General features: G+C 62.4%; 3 protein-coding genes across 4 annotated transcripts; 2 read left to right on the top strand and 1 right to left on the bottom strand.

Moving 5' to 3' along the window:
* Nucleotides 1-727: 727 nt before the first annotated feature.
* On the top strand, nucleotides 728-18,122 carry SLC38A10 (solute carrier family 38 member 10). Its single transcript, XM_075562344.1, has 16 exons — nucleotides 728-1,070; nucleotides 4,520-4,637; nucleotides 6,460-6,505; nucleotides 6,799-6,892; nucleotides 7,684-7,827; nucleotides 7,920-8,044; nucleotides 8,329-8,431; nucleotides 8,913-9,095; nucleotides 10,258-10,369; nucleotides 11,119-11,225; nucleotides 11,558-11,714; nucleotides 13,080-13,247; nucleotides 13,417-13,848; nucleotides 14,179-14,298; nucleotides 16,562-16,738; nucleotides 16,832-18,122. Exons 1-16 carry the CDS (start codon nucleotides 972-974, stop codon nucleotides 17,716-17,718), a joined length of 3,072 nt encoding a protein of 1,023 aa, XP_075418459.1. The 5' UTR covers nucleotides 728-971; the 3' UTR covers nucleotides 17,719-18,122.
* Nucleotides 18,123-18,886: 764 nt separating this feature from the next.
* Nucleotides 18,887-19,825, bottom strand: NDUFAF8 (NADH:ubiquinone oxidoreductase complex assembly factor 8). Its single transcript, XM_075562343.1, has 3 exons — nucleotides 19,667-19,825; nucleotides 19,422-19,532; nucleotides 18,887-19,137 (listed from the first exon to the last, which is right to left on the bottom strand). The coding sequence occupies exons 1-3, from the start codon at nucleotides 19,748-19,750 to the stop codon at nucleotides 19,111-19,113; spliced, it is 222 nt and encodes a 73-aa protein (XP_075418458.1). The 5' UTR covers nucleotides 19,751-19,825; the 3' UTR covers nucleotides 18,887-19,110.
* Nucleotides 19,826-19,951: 126 nt separating this feature from the next.
* On the top strand, nucleotides 19,952-25,660 carry TEPSIN (TEPSIN adaptor related protein complex 4 accessory protein). Of its 2 annotated transcripts, XM_075562341.1 has the most exons (13): nucleotides 19,954-20,107; nucleotides 21,456-21,528; nucleotides 21,743-21,834; nucleotides 21,928-22,021; nucleotides 22,221-22,288; nucleotides 22,494-22,572; nucleotides 22,665-22,739; nucleotides 22,924-23,127; nucleotides 23,347-23,521; nucleotides 23,732-23,845; nucleotides 23,967-24,045; nucleotides 24,198-24,332; nucleotides 24,430-25,660. In XM_075562341.1, exons 1-13 carry the CDS (start codon nucleotides 20,060-20,062, stop codon nucleotides 24,952-24,954), a joined length of 1,761 nt encoding a protein of 586 aa, XP_075418456.1. In that variant the 5' UTR covers nucleotides 19,954-20,059; the 3' UTR covers nucleotides 24,955-25,660. The 2 variants fall into 2 exon arrangements, with proteins under 2 accessions (XP_075418455.1, XP_075418456.1); XM_075562340.1 differs by having other exon boundaries at nucleotides 19,952-20,107; nucleotides 21,743-22,021.
* Nucleotides 25,661-26,606: the final 946 nt, after the last annotated feature.

Raw genomic sequence — 26,606 nt, 5'->3', positions numbered from 1 at the left:
CTAGCCCTCCTTAGTGGTTACCTTGTCTGGTGCCTGCCAAGTCAGCTTTTCCTTCAAAACCTCAGTGTGTGTTTGCAAACATGGCCTCCTCTCCAGCTAAAGGCTCTTCATGGGCATCCCTGGCCCTTGGCTTCCCACTCACCCCTCAGTGAGCATCTGGGCGTTGTCAGGGCTTCAGGGGAGTAGCAGGGTAGATCTCGGCCCAGTCCCATTCCCACTTCTCTCCCTGAAGGGTTTTAATTCGTTCTTCAAGGGCCAAGCTAGAAGCCACCACTTCCTCAAAGCCTCCCTGGATGCCTCTGCCACGTCCGTCCCTCTTGATCGCGCTTTGCTGCTTTAGTTTCTTCAGCTTCCATGCTCCGGGTCCCCTATGCTCCCTGCCTAGAGCAAACGCCCTAGAATAGGGGTTAAAATTCTGAAACGGGAACCCCAAAGCCCGCTTCGCAGACCGTAGTGCTCCCGTTTCTCTCTCCTCCTCTGGTGTCTGGATGCAAGTTTGGGGCTTCTTGGCCCAAAACAGGACTCCTGGGAAAAGACACCAGCCAGGTAAGCCCCTGAAGGACTGGCCTACACTGGAAGACCACGCCCACACCAAGCTCCCTCGCTCGGCTCCGCCTCCAGGCCCGCCTCTGGTTGGTTGGCTTCCCGCCTGAGCCCGCCCCTCCTGCCGTAACTTCCGGGCAGGGACACCGCGGAAGCGGAAGTATGAGCCGAGGGGCTGGGAGGCACGGCTGAGGTGGCTCTAGCTGGCGGCTTTAGTCTTGGCGCTTCCGGGGGTGGGTTCGGGGCAGGCGGGGGGCGATCGCGGGGCAGAGCGAGGCGCGGGCGCCATGAGGCGGCTGCGGGGGCTGATGGACTCAGGAGGTTGAGGCCTCGCCGTCCCTCGGCGCCTCCTCCAGGCAGCCCCCCAGTCCCACGCGTGTCGTCCCGGCGCCCACCCCCCGGCACCGGCCGGGACCCAGACCCCCACCATGACCGCGGCTGCCGGCTCCAACTGGGGGCTGATCACCAACATAGTGAACAGCATAGTGGGGGTCAGCGTCCTCACCATGCCCTTCTGCTTCAAACAGGTGAGTGAGTGGAAGGCGACCGGGGCGCCGGGCCGCAGGTGGGCGGTGTTAAGCCCCCTCCCCACCGCGGAAATGCCTGGGGTCCCGAGGAGAAGGTATTGCTGGGGCTATAGGGGAGGCTTCCTGCCAGACAGACAGACAGATGAACAGACAGCGGTCCTGGGCTGTTACCTGGACCTTTACAGGAAAGACCCCTGGCTGCGGACGTGCCGGCAGAACGCCCAAAGCTCCGTGCACTGAAAAACTTTATACCCAGGACCAGGCGTCAGGGAGCCAAATGAACTTCCACCAGTGGACGCCAAGGGATTCCCAACTGCCCCTCAAAAACCTCAGACCCACGACCATCCAGTCGATGCCTATAGGACAGGATAGAAGCGTCCTCTTTCTCGCTCCCAGTGACCGGTGGTTTCCAGCCAGAGACCGTGCCTGTCAAAGCCCACCTGGTAACCACTATGCCACCAGGGCGCTTACCAGCTTTCATAGTCGGCTCCTGCACTGAAACACTGCAAAGCACGATTCCAGCCTCCCCGGGCGTAAAATGAGGTGATTCCAGAGGACCCCGGCTGTTCAAGCACCGGACACATGTCTGCCTTTCGGGGTGGGCCAAGTCTCCCCAGGGGAGAAAACGCCAGCAGCCCAGAGCGTTGGCCTCTGGCCATCAGTGGCACCTCGTGGAGGAAAAAGTAGTGTTTCTGAATCTGTGTTCACCTGGCTTCCGACTCAGTCGTCCACAAGCACACAGACGCCCCGTCCTTTGGTCAGAGCTCGCCTCCCTTCATTGTGGTGCCTGGACTCTGTCCTAGCGAGGGAAATCTGAGCCTCTTGGGATGGACAGAGTCTCTGTTGCCCCTGCTTCCTGAGGGAGCAACTGCCGTGGTGAGAGATTGTCTGCAGTGGGAGAGAAGAGTGGGGCTTTGGACAAGGGTTGGTAGCAGCAAAGGCCACAGACCCTGTCTGCCCCCGTCTCACTCGATGAGACAGAGATGGGAGAATGAAGACACGGGATATTTTTTCGGAACTGGAAATGGGCACCCGGAGTAGTTTAACGTCACGACTGTTTTTGCCCTAATAATTTAGTATGTGTTTGTGCACGTTCACAAGGCGAGTTAGATTGCCCTTTGATGGTGTCCACACGGGGCTTTAGGGGAGGCCATAGCTAACAAGCACATTGAGGTTTTTATATTTTGGGGAAGGGAAAAACGTTTGTTTTTTTTTTCAGTCTGAGAGTTTTCTGTGCCGTACATGGCGCCCTCCAGCCGCCCTGGGTGAGGCACGTTCTGAGCTGTGTGAGTTGGATGCCTGGCGTGGCTGGCAAGCCGTGAGTGTGAGGACTGGGGCTTTGCCAGCAGCAGGTGGCAGAAGGCTGAGCTGGCAGCTTCTAGGGCCCTGGGGCGACATCTATGTCGGGTTGGATTCCAGCACAGCACGCCCTCCAGTGTTTCTGGAATGTCTGCCTGTCCCAGCATGCACTCTGGCTCTCCAGTTAGAGCAGACTGCCCCCTGGGATATGTAGTGTTGGCGGGTCACCACTGTCCCGGATGGCTGTTTGAGAGTGCCACCAAAGCCTGGTTCAGACAGGGCCCTGGTTGAGACACCTATTGAGGGCACAGATGATTTGCCTGTCCACGGACGTGGAACATCTGCCACATGGCGGGCACTGCGGCGCTGCTAGAGGAAGTGACAGCAAGGAGGCAGCTGGGCCAGGGAAGCGCAGCGTCACTCGGACAGTACACACGGGAACCACACACACAGATGTCCTATGGCCCGGCTTCCCAAGAGGCCGGACGGTGACGGCACAGGGAGAGGCATCTGCCTACCTCTGATTCTTTGTGAGCTCACCATCTCGCCTGCTGCCCTTGACCCGGAGCCCTGCAGGAGGCCAGCAGGCAGTGTGGGAAGTGTGCTTTCAGTTATCTGGCAGCCATGTCTTCCTAAGGGGTCTTTATCGTGAATTCGAGGAAGGTTAAGTTTACACTGGACAGTTCAGACACTTTTCGTTTGTCTCGTTGATTACAATCCTATAGGGCAGCCTGGCTTATCCCCGCTTTTTCCCGGTGTTTCCATCCCGCCTCTCCTAACTCTCTAAACGTTGTCCTTGGGTAAATGCTGCCTTTTGGACCATAATTCTCAGGTGTGTACACCTCACTAGTGTTCTTATTCCTCAAGGATCTGTTATTGGACTGGAAATGGAGCCCGGGACTGAGTCCAGTTCAGTCCCACATGTGAAGGGTGACCAAGGGCCCTCAGTCTTAGGAATCCTAGTCTCTCTTCAAATAGCACGCCCAGTTTGTGACTCTGAGCAGCTGGTAAAGGTGGCCGGGCACCGTCCACCTCTGGTCTCGGAGTTGTGGGCACTGGTGTCTGCGTGGTCCCAGTCCACTGGACTCATTGCGTCCACGGGTCTCTTGATTCCCATCGCTCTTCCTCTGGAAGGGGAGCGACTCAAGAAAAGCCTAGACATCAGGCCATGAGAGGCCCGCAGGTCGGAGCAGCCTGCTGCCATTGGGTGCCATTGAGTGACCACAAGTTGGAAACTGGCCTGATGGCGGCCAACAGCAATCTCCGTGCGACGCGACTCACCCTTGTTGACACACGGCACTCTTGAGTCTGGCTCTTCCGAGCCCGCATCAAGCCTCTGATAGCCCTCGTCCAGCTCTCGTTAGTTACTGAGTCTTCCTGCTAGGAGCCCAGGGGGCGTAGTGGTTACAGGTTGGGCTGCGATCTGCTTGGTCGGCAGTTTGAAACCACGAACAGCATCAAGGGAGAAAGCCTGGGCTTCCTACTCCTGTGAGCAGTCAGCGTCTGGACACGGCCACGCCCACGGACTCAGCCCCAGAGGGAGGGAGAGGCTGGCCCAGGACCGGGCACCCCCTCGCCACAGCGGTGTTCCCCTGCGGGGGTGGGGGCAGGGTGCTGCCGCAGGGTGTGTGGGTGGTTTGCAGGACATACTTTTCATCTGTTTGGGTCTAAAGCCAGGTGTGTAGTCACATGGATGACAGGTGTGAATGTCATCCTTAATCTCCCCCAGAATGCACTCCTTTGCCACTTGTAGCTGTTGACCCCAGTGGCTAAAAAGTGGCATACAGTGGGGCATCTGCCAGGAAGCGGGGCCAGGTTGTTTGAAGCGCGCCCAGGACTCGGAGGGGGCGGAGCTACATGTGCGACCTCAGTGCTGGGTCCTGGCACCCATGGGGAGCAGGAAGTACCATGGGGCCTTCTGTTTATGTGGCAGGGGGTGGGGGGAGGGCTTTCAGAAGCCACGTAAGTGTTTAGTTTGGGATGTGGGGTGGAAGGGTCTGGAAGCTGTTGTGCGGGTGGACGCTGCGGTGGGAGCCCGAGGTACCTTTGTCATTCGACATCAAAACCCAACCCCAGAGCCGCGTCACCGGCCGGCTGCCATGTGGCTGAGGGCCTGGCTCCATTGCGCTGATGGCTCTTCTCTCCCGCAGTGCGGCATACTCCTGGGGGCACTGCTGCTGCTTTTCTGCTCCTGGATGACGCACCAGTCCTGCATGTTCCTGGTGAAGGCCGCCAGCCTCAGCAAGCGCAGGACCTATGCCGGCCTGGGTGAGCACCGTGCCCGCCGGCCCCTTCGCCCCTTCACTCCTGATGCCTTCTGCAGGGCCCTTTGGACAGCCGTCTCCCCAAGCCCCGTGTTGTCATTTTGACACGTAACTCCATTCTCAAAACAGAGAGGACAACCCCACACTTCACAGCTGAGGTGACAGGCTAACAGCAGCCTTCCCCAGGCTGACAGGCCCGTCCTCTGCCCAAACCAAGTCACCCAGAGTCTGTCTCCTCAAACGCCTGCGGAGGGCCTGGCCCCGCCCGTCTGTGTGAGCCAGGGCGACGCCTGGCTCTCCCGGCAACCCTCTCGGCTGCGTGACGTGGCAGCCGCAGGCAGGACAGTGTGCACATGCTCTGGGCCAGCACTGCTGCCCTGGTTCCCCTCCAGCTCTGCTGCTGGCTCCACATCCCGGATGGCAGCCTTTTTTTGTGTGCTTGGGGCCGAGGCAGGAGGTCGGAGTGGGGGCCTCAGAGCTGGGACCCGCTTCCTCGTAGGACTCGTGCTGCCGAGCCTGCCCTAATCCTGGAGCTTCCTGAGGAAGAAGACCGCCCAGTCACACGTGGCCCTCTCTGAGGCGAAGTGTGCCCCTGAGACCCCAGAAGGGCCCACAGGGTGACCTCTCCCTTGTAGCGTCTCTGCAGGGTCCCCTGCTGACAGGGCCCTCAAGCGCACCTTACTGGTTTGCACGTGGACTTTGGCCCCATCTGTGTCCGGCTCCGCCTCTGGGCATCCATGGTCATGCAGGAGGCTGAATGAGCTTGAAGGACGAGGTCTTGGTGTCACCCTCGGCCCCGTTCCCCCGGAGGTGAAGCAACACTCCGTGAGCGGGCAGCAGCACCCTCCTGCGCCCAGCAGGTCCTCTCCTGAAGATTTCCAGCTGCGCGGGTGCCTGGGGCTGTGTCCACACAGACAGGCTTGTTGTTTCCTGCTTCCTGAGGCTTCTGGGGGTCTCTGACCCCGTGAGCAGGGAGGAAGTGCAGGCAGGAAGTCCCCCATCCTGCCATCAGCCCTGCTGCGCCAGGATCTGGTGTCTTGCCCACCAGAAGTCGGTCAGATTATGTGGGTTGGGGGCGGGGCCGTGAGCAGCAAGCCTGAGGCTGTGGCCCCGGCCCTGAAATGGTGAGCCTGAGCCCTGGACTTCAGCCCCTCGGACAGTGCCCTGCTGACCCCCTGCTCCATCCTCTGCACGTCACAGCCCGACGGGAAATCACAGCACAGGGTGGTGTCCCTTCAGTGGGGACTGGGGGCAGAGACACTAGGGAGGCGAGCATTTTCAGTTGGCCAGGCTGCACAAGACCCCAGGCAGGGATGCTGCCACCACCATCTGCCCCCCATGTTTCTCCATGCCCCACTCCATGCCCTGAGCCCCTCCACCGAGAGCACGCACGAATCAGGTTTCTGTTGATATTGCAGAGCAGTGGGGTCAAAGACGCCTGTTCTCCTGGGACTGGTGGTGGGTTCGGGGCTCCCCTGGTGGCAGCTGGGTCCCCTTCATTGCATCAGTATCGACAGGCCACATGCTTCTTGTCCACTGCCGCTGGCCATTGGAAGGTGAGGCTGTGGCCACTTTCTGGCTGGTGTGGGACTGCAGGGGACAGTGAGTGGTGTCCTCGACTGAGATGAAGAGTGGATTAGAGGGTATGGAGGACTGACCTTGTCTCTCTCCCTCACCTGGGGACCAAGAGGAAACACCCCCCGCCACTGGTGACCTCACAGACCTGTGGGCTTTTACCCCGTGGCCCTCACAGTTCTGGCCACGGTTTGCATTGCTGTTGCACCCCTCGCCCTGGCGCTGACTTGCCTCTCTCTGTCTCTCTCCAGCCTTCCACGCCTACGGGAAATTTGGGAAGGCGGTGGTGGAGACCAGGTAACCCTGCTCAGCTCCTGCCTGCTTGCCTGCTGACTCCTGTCAGGGCAGGCTCCGGGCCCACAGAGGCAGCCTGAGGATCCTTAGATTCTGTGTCCCAAACGCCACTCACTCCAGAGCTGGGCGTGGGACTCATTCTGCCCCGAGAACAATTAACATCAGGGCTGAAACCACGGAAACCCGTGCAGAGCAGAGCTGCCTCCGGGGTGTGTGTGGCCCTTGTCTGAGCAGGCCTCAGGGTGGCGGGACAGGGGCTCCTGTCCCCGCGGTGAAGTGTGGCCTCCTTCCCGCAGCATGATCGGGCTCATGCTGGGGACCTGCATCGCCTTCTACGTCGTCATTGGTGACCTGGGCTCCAGCTTTCTTGCTCGGCTGTTTGGGCTTCAGGTGAGACTGAGCTCAGGTGTGTGGTTGCTGGAGTGGCGGCTGAGTGGGGGCAGGTCCCCAGAGATGCTGGATCCGGTGTTGGGTTTGGGCCCAGGATCTGAAGGGGTAGCATTAACACTCCTGGAAGGACAACCTGAGAAGTACGGGGAGTGGAGAAGCTGCCTGGCTGCAGGCCCACCACCCAGGGGATTGAGGGCATGGGGTACCCTGTGCGCCCCTGCTCTGGCAGCTGCATCCTTGGGGCAGATGTGACTGCAGGAACATCCAGAGCTTCCTTCCAGAGAGGACCCATAGGCTGGATTTGGTCTGTCTTCCTGATCCACCAGGTTCTGTTGAGTTCAGGCTGGGGATGCCCTGGAGGCTTTGCTGAGCCTCACCTGTCCTCCCTCCCCACGCCCAGTGTCCAGCGTCTCCCCAGGCCCCACCTCCCCCGTGCCTGGCACTCTGTGCAGAAGGAGCCTCATCCCCCCTCAGGGACCAACTGGCCCCAGTGACAGCGTGGTGTGGCAGAGACCTCCTGCATGAGTGTCCCAGGGAAAGTGTCCTTGGTCCAGATGACCTGTCTCTGGCTTCACTGGGCCCTGTAGGGGCCAGAAGTGGCCAGAGGCTGAGACAACACAGCACAGGGACAGAGAAGCTTCTGGAAGCAGTTGGTCCAGAGATGCACGTTAGTGGCTTGTGTTCTTGGTTATAACTGGCTCTAGAGGACTCTGTCCTCTCACTGCCAGTGCAGGGCTGTAGGCACTTGTCCAGGTGCTGGCAGCCCCTGACCTGCTGGCTCGCTGCCCCAGATGACCGGCCGCTTCCGGGTGGTCCTGCTGGTGCTTGTGTCCCTGTTGATCGTGCTGCCGCTCAGCCTGCAGCGCAACCTCATGGGCTCCATCCAGTCCTTCAGCGCCATGGCCCTCCTCTTCTACACCGTCTTCATGTGCGTGGTGCGTGTGGGCTTGGAGCTGGTGGGGGGGGGGCGGGGTCGGGCGGTGGTCCCTGGAGGCTCTGACCCGCCCGACGCCCGCTCTCCACGCAGATCGTGCTGGCCTCGTTCAGGCACGGCCTCTTCAGCGGCCAGTGGCTGCAGCGCGTCAGCTACGTGCGCTGGGAGGGCGTCTTCCGCTGCATCCCCATCTTCGGCATGTCCTTCGCCTGCCAGTCGTAAGCGTCACCCGAGGCCCCTTCTGGGGGCTGGGGGGCAGGGGTCTTGTGGCAGGGTGGAGGTGTGAGGGGCCTGTGGAAGGGGCACAGTGCAGTCACAGAACAGAGGGTCCTGTGGGGGAAACCCTGCTCCGTCTTGTCGACGACAGGGTGCATTCCCACGTCAGCTCGGAGTTTGCTAGGGGCAGGGGCTGCAGGTGCCGGAGCTCATGTGGGGGGAGGGGAGCACAAGTGTGGGGCATGCCTTTCGTGGCCCCCCTGAGTGCCACCCTGTGCCCCTACAGCCAGGTGCTGCCCACCTATGACAGCCTGGATGAGCCCTCCGTGAAGACCATGAGCTCCATCTTCGCGTCCTCTCTCAACGTGGTCACCACCTTCTACATCACGGTAGGAGCCGGGTCCTCTCCCGCACCTCCTGGCAGCACCCAAGGCCAGGCTCCTGCCCCAGGGCCTCTTGTCAGAGGACAGTGGTTTCCACTCTAAAAATGGGGCACAGTCACCCTGGAGAAATCAGAAAGCGCCACTGACCGACAGGCTGCGCCTTTGTGGGCAGTCTCTCCCACTGGCAGGCCTGCGGAGCGAAGCGTGTGCTCCACCTTCACTGTGGTCTCCTCGGCCCGTCCGCAGGCTGTCAGTGTGGTCCCAGGAGACCATGGGTGGCCCCAGGGCCCGAGGCTGCCTCGTGCCCACGGCTCCCTGGCTTGGCCTTTGAGGCTGGGCACCATGGGCAGCTGTCCCCTCCTTCCCCTCTTTGCCCTGAATCCAGAGCCCCTGGGTGGGGTGGTGGGTGGGGCAGACATGGGCCCCTGCCCCACCCTGGACCCCCATAGAAGCTGGCTGTCACCACGGGCCGGCTCCTCTCCTCCAGGTGGGGTTCTTCGGCTACGTCAGCTTCACGGAGGCCATCGCCGGCAATGTCCTCCTGCACTTCTCCTCCAACCTGGTGACGGAGGCCCTGCGCCTCGGCTTCCTGATGTCAGTGGCCGTAGGCTTCCCCATGATGATCCTGCCCTGCCGGCAGGCCCTCAGCACCCTGCTCTTTGAACAGCAGGTGAGGCCCCGCCCACACAGCTCAGCTCCCCGTGGTGGGGCTCCGCCCATAGGAACCGGGCCCCGCCCACAGGGCTTGTGGACAGATTTTCATGGTGTACAGAAAACAAAACCCGAAACTCAGTGCCACCCAGTGGATGCCCACTACAGGGCATGGTAGTACTGACCTCTGGATTCCTGAGACTTCGTCTTTATGGGAGTCGAAAGCCTCAACTTTCTCCGGGGACCTTAGCAGCCTCTGGGCGCTTGGCTACTGAATTTAAGGAAAAAGAGACACGCTGGGAGAAACCGCAGTTGGGTCCAGCACCCACTGACCAGGACCACCACGCCGTGCTGTGACCCTTGAGCCCTGCGTGCATGCGTCTTGGTGACTTGTGAGCCTGTGTCAAGCCTTGGTCAGGAGCACACTGGCCCTCTCGCCCATTGTGGCTGAGTGCCCAGCAGAGGTGCCTGTCATAGCTCCGCTCCAGATGGGCCATGGCCACCCTGCGGCTCAGTATGTGGCCTCCCAGGCTCTGCCACGCCATCTGCAGTGTGGGTCCTGGACCCTCACATGGGAGGTGATGGAGCCCTTGCTTCCTGGGGTGCCATCATGGCCTCCCCTCACCTCTTCGCCCAGGGTGACAGCTGGGTGCACCCCTGCTGGGGACAGCAGCAGCACAACTGAGTTCGGAGGTTTGCCTGTACCCCAGCTGGCCACAAATCCTTCCATGGCTAGACCGTGAGGCAGTCCCATGGGAAGGACACTTGGGTGGGTGTTTAGTGCTCGTGACTTGTGTGGACTCAGTCTTTGTGCTGTCCCGGTGAAAACTGAAGGCTCCCTGCTGCCATTCAGAAGGAGCAGTGGGTTCTGGGCTAACTGAAGCTAGATAATCACGGTGCTCACCAGGCAGGGGCGTCGGCGCTCTACCTCAGGGTCCCCGAGACTCACTGATGTACTCTGCAGACCCTTGGAGATGCTGCTGAGGGGCTGGGTCAAGGGTGCGGTGTCCTCATGCCTCTGTCTGCCCCGTGTGGGCAGGCCAGGGCATCTACCATCTGTCCTGTGTGGGTGGGTCAGGCCATCTGTCTTTACACCCATCTATCTCTCTGTGTGTCTTCTCCGTGTGGGCAGGCCAAGGCATCTGCCCGCCTCACACCTGTCCATCTGTCCTGTTCCGTAGCAGAAGGATGGCACCTTCGCCGCTGGAGGGTACATGCCCCCCGTCCGCTTCAAGGTGCTCACCCTCGTGGTGGTGTTTGGGACCATGCTCGGGGGGATCCTGATCCCCAATGGTAGGTCAGCCTCCCATCCTCATTGCCTGTGGGGTTCCCTTCGGCTCCCAAAGACCCGAGGGCCTCCCTCCCCAGAGCATCAGGGCCAAGACCTGATTGTGGGACTGGTGACAGAAGCTGCTCTCGCCTGTGAGGCCCCACTGGGAGGCACATGTCCCTGAGAAGCTGGCTGCCCAAGGGCCAGCTCTGCCTGGCAGCCGGTCTTGGGAAGGAGGCAGGGTGGGTGCTGCCCAGGGATGCCCATGTCCTTCCTTCCCGTGGCCTGCCACACATGGAGGCACGTGCGCCTCTTCCCTCACTGTTGGTGCTGTGGCCTCGTCCCGATTCAGAGCTGCCGTGAGGATCCCTAGCACACTCCTCCACTGAGCAGCTGGCGTGCTCAGCCCACCAAACTTTCAGCTGCCACTCAGTGCCCAGCTATGCGCCTCATGCCCCCAACTCACCCTTCCACACGGGCAGACCTGGGTGCTGTGCTGGCTGCTCACAAAAGGCTGGCAAGGGACCCAGCCAGGCCTGTAAAGAGGCCTGGGGCTGGGCTATCTGCCCTGCAAAGATGGCACCTCTCCTTTGTCACAGCGGGCAGGGGCCGTGCAGACAGGAGCCGGGCCATTGGACAGCAACGGGATGGGGGTTGGGTTTTCTGGGGTGGCCCCAGCTCTGCCATCCACGGCAAATCCTGGGTCACCCGGTCCTCTGCTCGAGGGTGGGGTGCACCCCTCTCAGCACTCCCGCCTGTCTGCCCCATGCAGTGGAGACGGTGCTCGGCATCACGGGAGCCACCATGGGGAGCCTCATCTGCTTCGTGTGCCCAGCCCTCATCTACAGGAAGGTGCATAAGAAGGCTCTCTCCGCCCAGGTGAGGGGCAGCAGTGAGGGTCACGTTCAGCTGTGGCCATGTCAGTCATGGGGGAAGGGAATGCCGTGTGCAGGTGGGGCCACCTGGCGCCGGCTTGTGGCAGTAGCACTGGGGGGTCCATCGGGGGCCACGGTTGGGCCTGGCAACACCATTGGCCACACAGGCCACCCGACTCCTGGGGTTCCCACTGCCCGGGACACCAGGTCTTCCCTTGCTGGCCTTGGTGGGAAACCCTTGGGTCTGCCCTGGGACATGTGATGTCTCCTGGTCATGGAGTGCCAGCCATGGGGCCATGTGTAGCGCACCCTACCCCACCCCATGTTCCACTCCAGGTGGTGCTCTGGGTCGGCCTGGGCGTCCTGGTCATCAGCACGTACGCCACCCTGACTGTGCACGAGGAGGCCCCCGGGGACTTCTCAGAGGAGGTGCCTGGCGGCCAGCTTGGGGAACCCGATAGTGGCAAGAAGGTGGAGGCAGCCCGGCTGTCAGGTGTGTGCTCGACTGGGGGTGGGACGGAGGTGCGGGCACATGGGGCCCTCGATGGGTTGGGTTCGAGTTGGTGGCAGTGGCCAGGCTGCAGAGCAGGGGTGACCCTGGAAGTGCATGTGCACAGTGCTGGGCCGAGGAAGGCCTGCAGGCTGCCTGGGACAGTGCTGGGTGAGGTGACAGGGGTGCCTCAGGGTGAGTGGACATGGGCCTGAGCAAGGGACACAGCTGTGCACAGCTGGAAGCTGGCTTCCACCAGCTTGTGGGCAGCGTGTTCTAGAAAAGTCCGAGGCAGGTGAGGGGCCTATGGGGGCCCCTGTAGCCTCATCTCAGACCTAACATCCCCTCCCCTCCTGCCTGGCAGGCCCTAACCTTGGTGGTTAGGAGAGGACGGCCTTCCTGCTCTTGCTGGAGCCATGCTTGGCTCAGGGTGTGGACAGGTCCTGAGGGGAGCACTGGGGGGCGGGTTCTCTTGGCCAGGAGCCTCGGCAGGCTCACCACCCTTGGCCCGGATGCTAGCAGCTCTGTTGTAAACCTGTGAACCACCGTGGCACCTGGTGGGGACTGTGTTGAGCTCCCTGAGGTGGCAGCCCCTGCGGGGTGGCCCTGTCCTTTTCTGGCTTTGCTTCTTCCTGTTTCCCACTGGACAGGGCCCTCCTGTGAGCGGCTAGACTGCCTTCACCTGCTGGGCAGTGGCACGGCCTTTGTCTCCAGCAGGTCTAGCCAAGCCCTGATCCAAAAGTGTCACAGGCTTGGGCTTGGTCTGGACACCACCACTGGCCTGCCTGCCTTCCCAAATACCGCCCCCCACCCCCTGCTACACACCCCTCTAGCCCAGTGCCCTGCAGTGACACTCAGAGCCTGGGGGACCAGGTGCTCCAGCTTCTGTAGCATGATTGATTCTATAGTCCCGGGGGCACCCCACCCCCAGTCTGCTCCGTGGGGGGCACCCCAAGGAGGGAAGGCCTGCCTGGCTGGGTTTTTGCTTACCTTCCTCTGAGGCTGATTCTCACTGGAACCCCCTCTGAAGATGCTGAGCACCCCCTGCTGTCGTCATTAGGCCCCCTCCTCCTCAGCGGCCCCTGTCTGTGTAATGCACAAGGTTGGGCCCTGAGGCCCTGCTGCCCGAAGTGCTCTGCGGCTGGTGCTGCCACCTGGTGGGAAGGATGGGGAATGACATGGCTGCGCAGGGTGAGGCGTCCCTTGGGTCCGGAGACGTTTTTGTTTTGTTGTGAGCTAGCGGGAGTGGACAGTGGTGGCCCAGCAGAGCTGCTGGTGAACAAGCAGGAGATAGCTGGGCAGCAAGGACAGCTTGTCCTGGGCTGCGGTGGTGGGGTCTCCTGTGCTGAGGCCCCCACTTGCTTCTAGCCCAGAACCCAGGCGTGGAGGTGGCCGAGGACGCCCGCAATAAGCCCAAGGTGCCAGGCCAGAAGGACGAGGCCGAGCAGGCTCAGATCAAGGGCCCAGTGGAGGCCCCGCTGAGAGGAGGGGCCCAGGAGAAGCCGCAGGCCGCCCAGCTGGACCGCCCTGGCCAGGGTGGGTATGACTAGCGGACATCAGTGTGGTGCTGGCCCCAGTTCTCCCTGCCCCACCCCGCCTGCTACCACAGCTGCAGTGTCCCTCTTCCTGGGGGTGGGGCCAGCCCCCTGCTGCCTCCCGAGCAGTGCCCCAGGGGTGAGCATCTGAGAAACCCGTGTCCTTTCAGGTGTTGCAGTGCCCCTAGGAGAGGCCCACCGCCATGAGCCTCCCGTCCCACATGACAAGGTGGTAGTGGACGAGGGCCAAGACCAGGAAGGACCAGCAGAGACCAAACTCGAGCCCAAGCATGCAGGTGGGGAGGCCGCGGCGGGCAAGGAGCCAGACTCAGGGAGGGAGAAGTCCAACCCAAGAGAGGCCCTGCAGGACATGGCTAATCCTGAGGAGAGCCAGCAGCGGGTTCCAGGAGCCGTCGGCCAGCCAGGCCAGCCTGCCCATGAGGACCTGGGGCCTGGTGACAGAGACAGCCTCCCAGGACTCCAGGCAGAATTATCAGAGGAGCAGAAGGTGCCAGCAGGCAGGAGGGAGGCTGGCCACGTCCCTCCTCCTGACCCTGCTGCAGAGGAGCCTGGGAAGCCAGCTGCTGAACAGAGCGGCCCAGGTATGTGTGGGCATGGGGGCTTGTGGGCTGCGGGGGTGAGCTACTTCTCTATCTAGGCATCTCCTTTGAGCTCAGCAGTGGCAGCAGCTCCTGGGGCATGAATGTGGCATACTCTCGGGCCCTGCTGGTGACTCGGGGTTGTGGGTGACACTGCTGGGGACCCTCGGGGGCAGGCTGGGGTACTTGGCGCTGACATGGAGCCACAGGCCACAGGATGGTTCTCCAGGGAACACAGGGTGAGCAGAAGCCATGCTGGGGGGAGGGTTCTGGAAGATCATGGTCCCTTGATACCCCTGTGAAGAAAAGTCCAGTTCGAGCTTGTGCCCACAGGTGGGAAGGCAGGCCTCTTGGCGCAACACCTGGAACCCCCCGCGGCGCTGTCGGCGGAGCTGCGGGCACAGAGGCAGGCAGAGGGGCAGCCTGAGGACAATGGCGGCAGCAAGCTGGAGGGTAAGGCTGGTGGCTCCCTGGTCACCTGCCCCAGGGATGGTCTGAGGGTTCCCTATCACCCCCAGGTTACCCTGGGGACAGTCAGTGGTCCCTCTCACCCTGGGAAGTTCTGTGCACCACCCCCTCCTGACCCTGGCTGCTGTTCTCTGGGGTCGGCTAGCACTGCCCTCGGCATGTTTTCTTTCTCCCTGTCGCTGTCACACGCTCACAGGCTCTCATGGGCACTCTTGTCTGCTTCTAGAGCAGACGTGTTAAGCTGCTAACTCCCCTGCTATTTCCAGCAGCCAGGTGTCAGGGCAGCTTAATTTAGGGACCTGCCTGCCTGGTGACCCATCTCTAATCTGGCAGCCCTGCAGCACCCCGCCCACCTGCTCCCTCTAAGAAGCAGCCTGCCCGCCACCCCTCACAGCCTCACACCTGTCTGGGCTTATGCCTGGTTGGCTTTCATGACAGTCAGTGCTTGTCACGGCCTCTGTTCAGACAGGTGCGGCCCCTGGTCCCCTGCCTCCTCCTTTCTTAGTAATGAAGGTCAGGCACCACCTGGTCTCTGCCGAGACTGCCATTGGTCCCAGAGTTCTTGGCAGTTCTTCCTCTTGGAAGAACTCTGAGCTGCACTTGGTCTCGTCAGGGTGGGGTCTCCTGTGTGTGCTTCCACACTGTAGCATGCCCCTTCTGGGGATGTGGGTCCAGGCAGCAGGCTGGCTGCCCACCAGGAGCAGCAGGCTCAAGATGGGCTGGGTCTCCTGCCGCCAGGTCTGTAAGGCCCCAGCTCCATCCTTCCATGGAAGCAGCCCCCAGGTGGCGGCCTCCTCCCCACACACTGCTCAGCAGAGCCAGAGAAGTCACCAACTCTGCTGCCCAGCAGGGGCCCCCAAACCAGGGCTTTGACCTGGGTCATTGCCATGTCCGTCAGAATAGGAACAGCCCCAAAGGGGTGGGATCCCGGTACAACTACGCAGGGAGAAAGGCAGGCTACCCTGCGCTCTGAGTCAACTTTGGATGTCTGTGTGTGCCAGTGTGCGCCAGTGCCTATGCAGGACCACAGGGTGGACAACGTTTCTGCCTCTGGAGAGCACCATGGTTGCTATGCAGAGCTCACACTGCCCTTCTGAAAGGGTGATGGCATCTAGCTGGGCGGTAGCCCCACGTGGCTGTTGTACACGTTGGGTCTGCCGGGCAGGGCTCTCGAGGGGCGGGCTGGGGTGGCTTGAGCACACACGGGTGACCACTTGGTGGGGCCCTCCTCATGCTCGCTCATCTAAAGCTGTCTGATTCTTTCACTGTTCTCTCTGCAAAGAACCTTTTTATTTTTTGCTTTTTCTGTTTCTTAATCTGCCTCTCTCCTCTCTTCTTTTCACGGGACCACACAGCCGAGATTAAAAAGATAGTGGCAGGTAGGGACTCGGTCGGGGGTGGGAGCATCAGGGTGAGAGGTGGGGTGAGGGGACCCTATGCCGGGTGGGGCACAGCACAGAGCCACACCCAAGTCTCCCTCAATGAACTGGGACCCTGGCCAGTCTTGGCCAGCTGCTTGGGGTGTGACTGTCCTCCCTCGTGGCTACAGGCCCCACCTGAGTGGCCACGAGCACCCACTGCACCTGTGTGCCTGTGTGCATGTGTCAGGGCCCTTCTAACACACCTGGTCCTTGGGCTCTGGGCTCGTTTCCCTCCCATGCTGCATGCTCCTGCAGAAACCCATTGTGGGGGCAGCAGTGTGGGGATCTCCTCCCCTGGTTATGGCTGCAGCACTCAGGCCAGAGTGCAGGCAGCTGACCCTGGGGGTGGCACTGAGCACCTCCTCCATTGTGGGCTCTGCTCACCCAGCCTCCAGGTGTCCTTGCACTGCCATGGCCCTGGCCACCTGGCTGGGGTCCAACAAGGCCGGGGGCTGCCTCTGTGGTTACTCTGATTTGAACTTTAGCAGCTGCCAGCCCCAACCTCTTCCCCCAACTCATCACTTGCAAACCTGTGGGTGCTTTAGATGGCAGGGGCAGGATGGGCCCTGCCCTCCTGGAGTCCCTCCAGAACGGAGACCGTCTGGCGCCTAGGCTGACCCTCCTCCGCAGCGGTGCCGGCTCCGTCCAGTTGGAGCAGGCCCGCAGGGGGAGCCTCCGCCCTAGGAGGTCCCAGTGATCTGTAAACCTTCCCTTGCACACTGGCCGTAGGAACATGGAGCTGGCTGTTTGCGCGCCCTTGCCGTTCCTCCGGGCAGGTTGGGCGGAGGGCCCCTGCAGGTGCACCTGACCGCCCCTTGTGCCCGCAGATGGCGGCCGGGCCGAGCTGCTGGACCACGCGGTGTTGCTGCAGGTGATCCAGGAGCAGCAGGCGCAGCAGAAGCGGCTGCTCGAGCAGCAGGAGAAGCTGCTGGCCGTCATCGAGGAGCAGCACAAAGAGATCCACCAGCAGCGGCAGGACGGGGAAGAGGCGCGGCCTCGCCCGGGTGGGTGGGGCGCAGGGGCGGGGCCTGGGTGGGCAGGGCAGGGCGCCCCTTGGACCCCGCCTGAGCTCACAGGTCTGCGGCTTTCCTTTGCAGTGGACGCGCAGGCCGAGCAAGGGGCTGGGGTACACGCCGGGGAGCTAGGCCAGGACCTGCTGCCTCAGTCCAAGGAACTTGCGCCAGGAGACAGCGCAGCCGCAGCAGCCCGCCCAGAAGCCGCGCAGCCCCATGCGGATGTGGTCAGAGGCACGGCCGGCCCTCCTGAGGGTGTTGTGGACACAGAACCACGGGCAGCTCCACGGGAACAGGCGCTGGACGGCGCAAAGGGCCAAGCTGAGTCGCCTGCGCCCCCCGTGCCAGGCCGGGGAGCCCTTGGAGGAGGCTCCCAAGAAGGGAAGAAGGAGGCAGCAGACCTGGGGAATGAGGCAGCGGCAGCGGGGCCAGGGGTTGGAGAGGCAAGCCGAGCCCCAGGGCCTGCTGCCAAGCCAGCCCACCAGCCCATGGGAGGTGTGTTTCCACGGGCCCCCATAGCGTCCGAGCACCTGGGGGCCGCTGATAGGGCTCATGGACAGTCGGCAGGTCAGGCCCACCACCAAGATCCCAGGAAGGAGGCCCTGGGAGCAAACCTGGCGCCTGAGCCTGGTCCCCAGGCAGCTGCCCCAGATGCCCCAAAGGTGGATGACCTCAAGCCCAACCCGGACCTGAAGGTGCAGGCTGAGGCTGCACATGCCCCGAAAGTGGACAATGCTAAGCCCAACCGCGACCTGAAGGTGCAGGCAGGCTCTGACTTGCGGCGCCGGCGCCGAGGCCTTGACTTGGACCTGGACCGGGGTGGTGGTGTCCTCAGTGCCCACTCCCTGCTGGGGCTCGAGGCGGACGACCTGCGGAGCGTCCTGGAGACCCAGCTGCACCTGGCGGTGCAGGGGGCAGCCCATGTGGTGCTCAGCCGTCAAGTGAAGCAGGTGCTGGAGGAAGAGGCATGAGCAGCCCCTGAGGGCGGGACCTGGTCATTCCTGGCTCTCCTGGGGAGGGGCAGGGCAGGCTGGACACTGTTCCAGGGCCCTCAGCCCCACTGAGGTGTCAGACAGGGCAGTCCCTCAGGGTGGGAGTGCACTAGCCACCACCCTCACCTCACTTGTCCTTAGTAGGCCTCTGTGTGCACTGCTCACCTAAGGTTGCCAGGGACTGAGAGGCCCCCCTATTTACCTCCTGCCCTGAGTGTTGCACATCCATTCAACACTGCCTGCCACTGCCCCAAGGAACATCACGCCACGGGTCCTCCCACCTCTGGGGACGAGGTCCCCCTCAACTTCCACTGCATTCCCAAAGGAAACCACCCTGTTATTTTTGATGAATAAACATACCCTGGTCGCTGGACAGATGAAAACTGGTGGCAGGTGAATTAACTAGAGACCCGGCCCAGGGTTTGCTGGCAGGAGTGCCACCCACAGTGAGCTCCACCCTGAGCAGTCACCCGGGGTGCATGAAGGTGCTGCTTAAGGGAGCAGGTATTCTTACCCCCCTCTGGCAGATGGGCACATTGAGGTCTCTGTGCATGTGTACCCCACACCATTGTGGAGACCCTGTGGGCTGGCTGGCTGTGTGTGTGCAGAGCTGGTTACACATAAAGATGTCACTTGCGCTGAGGACTAGTTTGACAACGTGCCTCTGGAAGGAGTCCCTCCAGCACACCACCCCCATCTCAGCTTGCAGTCACTCAGTCCAGGGTGTCCGTGAGGTGGGGGCCACCTGTGCCCAGCATTATCTCCTGCCCTTAGTTTTAGGGGCCTGCTGGGTCTAGATGACAGAGCCATACTGTGGCTCCCTGGGCAGGGTACCCCCTCAAAGCTATTTCCTGTATGCCCCCCCCTGGGGGGGAGGGGTACAATTACTACACTTCTGATCCCTAGGGTGGGGAGCTGGACACAGGAAAGCTTTCAATGATGAACTGGGGGGCCAGGGCTGACAAACCTAGTTACCCTGGAGGCAGCCCCCACCGTGGGGATGTGCGCTGCCCTTATAAGCCTGCTGCTGTGAGGGTCCCTGAGTGACCAGCTGGACTGGCCAATGTCATGTTATTCCTAGCAAGCCCCCATTCCCCCATCCCACCCTGCCCCCAGTACCAAAGGAGAGCTGATGGGGCACCAGCTGTGCTGATTACCGGCACAAGTACACTTTATTCATCTCAGGACAAAGCGCTGAGAAGGCTGCCTGGGCACACACATCCGGGAACCTGGGTCCCCTGGCTCCAATTTCTGACCCCGTGTTGATGACCACCACGTGGCGCCATCAGCAGGGCAGGCCTGGTTCTGCAGTGGGGGCAGGTAGGCCTCAAATCGATGGGGTCTAGCGGCTGGAGGCAGGGCGGGTCGCTGCTAGTAGCCCTTCGTGGTCTTCTTAGCCTGAAAGAGGGTACTTTCTCAGAACAGGTGGTTTCCGGGCGAGATGGCTCCCACACGCCGCGAGGAGCTGACCCGTGGCAGGGTCCATGCGTTCCCACCCGCGCGACCATCAGGCATCTTTCTTCCCTTGTAAACCCCACCAAGCGGTCTGGCTAGCGCGTGTCTGGCAGACGCTCCAACAGGGCGAGCTGGCTGGCTCCTGAGCTGGGGCGCGGCCCTCCCCACCAACAGCTGCCCTGCGAAGCGGGGCGATACCCTCGGGGAGATGCCCGGCGCCCACTTACCGCGGCGGCGAAGCAGCTCCGCAGGGCTTCGAACTCCTGGGCGCAGAGGTCCTTCCTCAGGCTGCCGCCCGCGGCCGTGGAGGCCTGCACGCACCTGCCGTACGCCGCGGCCTACGGGGGGACGCGCGCGGGGGAGGGGGCGCTCAGCACCGGACTCACCGGCCGGTCCCCGCCCGCTTCGCCGCGCGCGACCCTCCCGGCTCCCGCGCCGCCCTCCGCTCCCCACCACGTCCGGTGGCGCCCACCTCGGCCCCGCAGGCCGCCAGGCGCTCGGGGAAGGTGCGGAGGCGGGCTCGCACACGACCCCACACCGTGCCGGGAGCCGACATGAGCGCTTCGTCCCGTGTCCCATGGACGCCGCCATCTTGGGTCCGTCCTCTTCCGGCGCCGGCGGCCTGGGAGGCACTCGCTTCCGCCCTGACCTTCCCTGCGCGCTCTCATTGGCAGATTTCGACCTTCGTGTGCGGGTCTGTCTCTGTTCTGGGACTTTTGATTGGCTAACACTCTTATTGTTTACCGAAGCAACACTCGGTTTCTGCCCCTTCTGCCGCGCGATTGGCCAGCGGAGCCAGCTCCGCGTGTTGATTGGACAGACATTGGCCTGGCGGAAGCGGTTCCATCCAAAGGTGACTGGCATCATGGCGGCGCTGCCGCCGCTCCGCGACCGCCTGAGCTTTCTGCACCGGGTGAGTGAGCGTCTACGGCCCCGGCCTGTCTTCGCTGCCGCTTTCAGCCTCGGACATTGCCAGGGCCACCCCTGGCGGGAGCCGCTGCCGTCCTCCCGGAGTGGCCTGCTATCCCGAGGGCCGCCGCGTCCCGCAGCCTTCCCTCCGCCCGGCTGTCCAGCCTCCGGGTCACCGCTCTGTCCTCTGGTCTTCCTGCCGTCGGTGTTCCGTCCCTCCCTAGACCCGTGTTCCTCCCGAAGGGAGGGGGTCCTCCTCCCCAGGGTAGGCAGGTCACCCGCCGCGGCCTCGGTTCTCCTGGGCTTGAGTGCCTCTCCTCCCGAAGGACCTTCGTTAGGACAGCGGGCTCTGTAGGAGGCGGACTGCGGCTTTCTTTCCCAAATGAAAGCCGCTCCAGGGAGATTCAAGCGTGTGGGCAATGAACCCCCACTGTGGGGACCCGCAGACTCCCTCCAGATCTGGTGGGCGTGTGAGCCTTTGGACACGGACCTCTGGCCTGCCTGGTCCACTTAGCAGCTTGTGGACACATTGTCAGGTGTGGACAGGACAGTGTCTGTGTGGACATCCGCCGTGCCCACAGGGTCCATCACTCGCGGCTCTGAGCACCCCCAATCTCTCCAGAGTTTGACTCAGGTGACTCACATGCGAGTGAGAAAGAAGTGGGTGTCCCTGGCGTCATCCCTGCAGTGAGTACATAAGCATTAATAGTAGTCCTCTGGCACAGTGAACTGCTAACTGCAAGGTTGGCACCTCAAACCCACTAGCCGCTGCTGGGAGCATAGAGACTGTGAAGATTTGTAATCTCAAACCCTACGAAGTACAGGTCGCTCTGAGTGGGAACCGACTCGATGGTAGTGAGTGGGTGGGTGCTAATAGGCCGCGGCAGACAGGCCTGGCGATCTGCTGCCCAGCGGTCTCAGCGCCTGCGATCTCTGTGGTGTGCAGCTCAGCTCTAGCATGGGGGAGGCCTTGATGCTGGTGTAGAACGGGTAAGGCAGACGCACATGCTTGTGGACGTGCGGACGGAAGCTCGCCGGTCTGTCTGTGCAGTCTGTTGCAGAAGAGGAGCGATTGCCTCCATCGGCGGCAGTTCTGCCACGTCACTTCTCGGCCTGTGAAAAGAGGTCACCTCTGCTCTGCAGGCGGGGAGCTCTGCTGGCCAGTGGGTAGCCCTGAGGTGTGTCTGTAGGGCAGCCGTGGGTCGCGCTCTCATCACCATGTGGACCCGCCCACAGGCTCTGTCCAGCTGTTGGACCAAGACCGCTCCCCTCCCCTCCCTGTCGGCAGGTCAACAGTGAGGCCTCTGCCCCCTCCGCTGGCCCGCCCTCACCACGGGTTCTTGTCCCTCCAGCTCCCTGTCCTTCTAAAAGGCACCGCAGATGACGACGTCCCGTGCCCCGGTTACTTGTTTGAAGAGATTGCTTGTATCCTTCCTCGGGTGACCCTGGCAGACGGAGGTTATGGGGGCTCTCCTGCCACCCCGGGTGGGCTCCGAGGACGGACTCCAGTACCCTGTCATCAGGCCCCGGGGAGCCCCAGGTGACTGCACTGACACAAGCCCTTGGCCACCAGGCCAGGAGCGCCGTCTACCCCCAACCCCCCCACGTCTACTTGTCCACCCCTAACCTGAGCGCGCAGACATCTCCCACGAGTCCGTGGGGAGCAGCCAGTGCCTCCTGGAGTACCTTTTGCGACGCCTGCAGAGTAGCTCTGGCCGTGTGAAGCTCAAGGTGCCGTGGGAGAGATGCCAGGCGGCTGCTGTGGGAAGGGGAGGGGGTGGGCTCGGCCTGTCGCCCCGCCCACATCGCTGTCCTGCCCCCCAGGTGCTGAAGATATTGCTCTACCTCTGCAACCACGGCTCCTCCTACTTCCTGCTCATCCTCAGGCGCAACTCCGCCTTCATCCAGGAAGCCACAGGTGAGGGCGGGGCACCCACAGCCGGGGGCGGGGCATCCGGGCTGAGAGCGCCCCGCCCTCAGAGCTCTGCAGCCCTGCGTGGGGGTGGAGTCAGGTGAAGCAGCTCATGTCCTGGGGGTACGCTTCTGGAGTGCGCGGCAGGGTGTCCAGAGTGCTGTGCACTACTGGTCAGCGGTCAGCACCGGTCCTCCGTCCGCAGTCTTTGCTGGGCCGCCCGACCCCCTTCACGGGAGCAGCTTGTATCAGAAGGTGCGGCTGGCCGCCCAGGTGAGTTCCCTGCCCAGCACAGTTCTTCCTTGCCTCCCCATCCGGGACCCCTAACCAGCCCTTGTCCCTGACCCAGAGCTCCCGTTTTCCCATCCTGGGTGCCTCAGGAGGTGGGGCTGTCTGGGGGCAGGCCAAGTGGCCCTCGTGCACAGTTGGGGCTGCAGTGCTGAGGGGCAGGCACTGAGCGGCTCTTCTCCCTCTTTAGGACTTAGGGAGCGTCCTGTTCTCAGACTCTGTGCCTACGCTGCCCGCGCCCCGGACCCCTAGACTGCTGCCTCTTACTGGTACATGACGAGACCTTAGAGCATGCTTGCCCTGCCCGCCATGGGCATATGTGCTGAGGGGCACCAGCATTGACCCCGGGTCCCCTCCCCAGGCATGGGCTCCCAGCAGCAGCCCCACAGTGGCGCCCTGCAGGGCTTTGGCTTCAGCCAGGAGAGGGGCCAAGGGGGTGAGTGCTACCTCAACTTCCCGGGCAGACCCAGGCTGGCCCTCAGTCCATCTGGGCTTGACCTTCCACAGGGCCAGAAGGGATGGGGAGGGGTCAGGAGCCCTCCTCCTGCAGCAAGGTGCCTGGTCCTCTGCAGGGGGCAGGGGCAGGGCCGGGCATGCCATCCTCTCCCCTCCCTGGGCAGGCTCTGTAGGCGAGGCCTTCCTGTCCACCATCCAGAAGGCTGCTGAGGTGGTGGCAAATGCCGTGCTGCCTGGCCGCGAGTGGCCGGGCCCCCTGAGTCCGGAGCCAGGGGGCAGCACCTACCAGCCCGCTGTGACACCATCAGCCAGCCACAACCACCCACCTCCTGGGAGGCTGCCCCCTCAGGCCACCCTGGGCACTCGAGGTACCTTGGCGGGGGTAGGGGGTGAATCTCCCCTTATAGCTTGGGCGGCCAGTGGGGGGCGGGGGGGACATTCTTTCTCTCTGCCTGCAGGGGCTGTTACAGCCACGAGGCGGCTTCCTCAGCTGCTGCCTAGATCTTCCTGTCTCAGGACCCCAGCCTGGACACAGGCTCCTTCAGGGCCTAAGCCTGGCTCTGACTTGCCTCCCCTTCCGCCCCCAGCTGTGAGACGCCAGCCGGGGCAGCCCGGGGGCGGCTGGGAGGAGTGTGACAGCAGTCCCAGCTCCCAGGGATCTTCCCAAAATGGCAGCCGGAGCAGAGCATCCGACTCTGGCAGTGGCTGCATCAGTGAGGGCCACTCAGGGGCCAGCCGGGAGTATGGGGAGCAGCTGGACAGGTGAGGTCTGGGTGCTGCAGGTGTGGGCCCAGGGCTGCTTCTATGTCCCCCTTCCCTCTTCTCCCCTCTCTGGTCCAGCAGGATCCCTCCCTGGTACGCCCCCCCCCCCGGACCTCACACTAGTGTGAGGAGAAGGGATATGTGTGGTCAGTTTAGCAGGGCCCAGTCCTCCCTGACCCACCTTCTGTCCATCTGTCCATCTGCCCACAGAGTGGAGGCCCTGGCCCTGAGCGATTGCCAACAGGAGACAAGCCTGGTGGGGGCGCTGGTGCGGGGGCCTCGGGCCTTCCTCAACCGGGAGGAAGCCCAGCACTTCCTCAAGGAGTGAGTACCCAGCCCTGCTTGGGGGGAAGCCCCAGGCACAACCCACTGGCTCCTGCCAGAATCCAGGTGAGGCCACTGTCACCCAGTCAGTTGGTCCCGGTCTAGCTGTCCCTCTGTGCAGGTGTGGGCGGCTCAACTGCGAGGCCGTGCTGGAGCTGCTGACCCGCCACCTGGACGGGACCCCCGAGTGCGAGCAGATGGTAAGGCCGAGTGGGTGGCATGTTTGTGTGTGCACGTGAATGCCCGTGTAGTTCCTGGCTGTGAACAAGCCCTTCCCGAGTCTCTCAGAACTGGATTCGGGGCGCCTGCAGGAGTGGAGCCCCAGGCTCAGCTCTCCTCTCCCTCCCCCCAGAGAACCCTGTGTGCCCTGTCGGCCCTTTGCGGCTCTGACCTGCTGTCCCAGGAGCGTGTGCTTCTGCTGGCCCGGCCCAGGCTGCAGGAGCTTGCAGCGCATAACCACGGGCCCGTGGCCAGCAAGGCCACCAAGGTGAGCAGCTAGGGAGGTGGCTGGCTCCTTGGGGTGTCACAGGACTGGAGCTAAGGTGTCAGGTGACCCACCTCCTGTGGTCCCCATCTCCCCCTAGATCCTCAGGCATCTGGAAGCATCCTGCCAGCAACGGCCCCCACGCTGGAGGCTCCCGGCAGAGCCTCGTCCGGCTGTACCTCAGGGGCCCCCCACCAGGCCTCCTGACCTGCTGACGGACGCTGTGCCTCCTCCAGGTGGCCAACCAGCCCTGCAGCCTGAAAGCACTGCTCCCCCAGCGGGGCAACAGCCCAGCCCTACACCCACCCCGGCCCCCCAGGAGGCAGACATAGGCGCAGCAGACCTCCCGGTGCTGGGGGCCCGGTCTGACATGCCATTCAGAGGCCCAGAGACTGACCCAGCCCCCAGTGTCTGCCCACAGACCACAGCGGTTGGTGGCAGCGGCTCCTTGTTTGCTGGCATGGAGCTGGTGGCCTGTCCCCACCCCGTGAGGGCCCAGGCTCCGGCCAAGGAGCCCCTCCTGCCCCGCTCGGCATCTGAGGCCCCCCGGACGTTGTCACCCAGGACAGCAGTCTCAGCAACTCCTGGCTGGGAGGCATCAGCATTTTCGTTCCTGAATTCATGACCCCACCCAGGCCACACCCCTTGGGGTTCCCTGTCCTCCCTCTCCTGCTGGGCCTCTACCCCCACCTTCACCGCATCTGGCCAGCGCTGAGCTGAGCAGGACCTGATGTCTCCATGAAGACCCCAACAGTGCCCCCTGGATGTACCCTCCCTGTGCCACAGTCCACTGGAGCCAGCAGGCTGGGAGGATGTTTGGTCTGGCCATCCCAGATCTCTTGACGCTCATGGCTGCCTGAGCCCGCTGAGGGCAGCCCCTTAGGGCTCGGGGTTCTGGGCTGGCAGAGGGTCCAGAGCTCACGGCAAATACAGATTAGGGTGGGGTCAGAGTGGGTATCACCAAACTGCCCTGGGGTCACCTCGAGTCCTGTGGGGCCTACCCTAACTTACCCCCAGAGTTGAGTTGCTCAATGCCAACATTTGGGGGGCCCCCGTCCCCCGACCCGTAGCAACTCGGTTCACGGTTCCTGGGAGACAAGGCCCTCGGTTTCCCACTGACTGGCTGCTAGGCCTCTCCTCCGAGGTGGCTGCGCTGGAGCCCCTGTCCCCAGAGCGCAGTGGTGCCCCTGAGCCAGCTTGGTCTGGGGCTGTGCCAGACCTCAGTCCCTGTTGGCATCTCCACGAAGACTGGTCTCGGAGGACCCACCTGCCCAGCTCTGAATCACCTCGGAGCCTCTGGGTTCACATTTTCTAATAAACACTTGTTTACACGGAGAGAACACTCCCTCCCTGCCTTTTCCTGGAAAGGTGTATTGCTATCGGGGACCCATAGGTCCACCAGGGGGCGCTCAGTCCATGGCATCCGCCCTCCGTGGCGGCCAGCATGAAGCTCTGCTGCTCCGGGCCCTGATGTGTGTCCCCCCCACCCTCTTCTTGATGAGCCCTTAGACCCAGAGCAGCTGCGTGTGGCAGAGCTCAGAAGATGGGAAGCCACACCCCTCCCCCTGACCGTGCCTGGTGCCCGTGCCTTGCAGCAGGGCCTAGATGTGCTCCTGCGAGGCGGCTGCTGCTCTTGCTGAAGGGCGTTCCCCTTCATTGACCACCACCAAGTGGGTTCTCACTCAGCGACCTGCCACACCTAGGAAATTAAATCTTTATGGGACGAAGCAGCCTCATCTTTCACCCACAGAGCAGCTGGTGGATTTGAACCACCGACCTAGAGCCCAATCCCATAGAAATGAAAACTGACTGTATTAGTCCGGGTAGACTAGAGAAACAAACTCAGACATAAATATTTGAATAAGAAAGAGCCTTATATATAAGAACAATTGAATATTGAGAAAACAGCCCAGTCCAGATCAAGTTCATAAGTCCGATAGTCGTCCATATGTCCAATACCAATCTATAAAGTCCTCTTCAGACTCAGGAAACACATGCAACGACGCCGAATGCAGGAAGATCACAGGCCAGTGGGTGCAAAGTCTTGTCGACCCAGTGGCGTGGAAGCATCTGGGTGCTGGTAGGGGTCTCCACGTGGCTCCTCCAGCTCCAGGGCTCTAGTGTAGCTCCATGTGTCTTGTCCACAGGAGTGTCTTGCAGGAAGTGAGTATGTGTCCTGCCTCCAGCGAGCTATTTATCTCCTTAGTGCCTCCAAATGAGGTCATCAAGCTGCCACCTGATTGACAGGCTAAACTCTCCTTCACTCGTAAGTCTCAA

Source organism: Tenrec ecaudatus, chromosome 10 (genome assembly GCF_050624435.1).
Source record: "Tenrec ecaudatus isolate mTenEca1 chromosome 10, mTenEca1.hap1, whole genome shotgun sequence".
NCBI lineage: Eukaryota > Metazoa > Chordata > Mammalia > Afrosoricida > Tenrecidae > Tenrec > Tenrec ecaudatus.
This window is presented reverse-complemented; position numbering and strand designations above follow the sequence as displayed.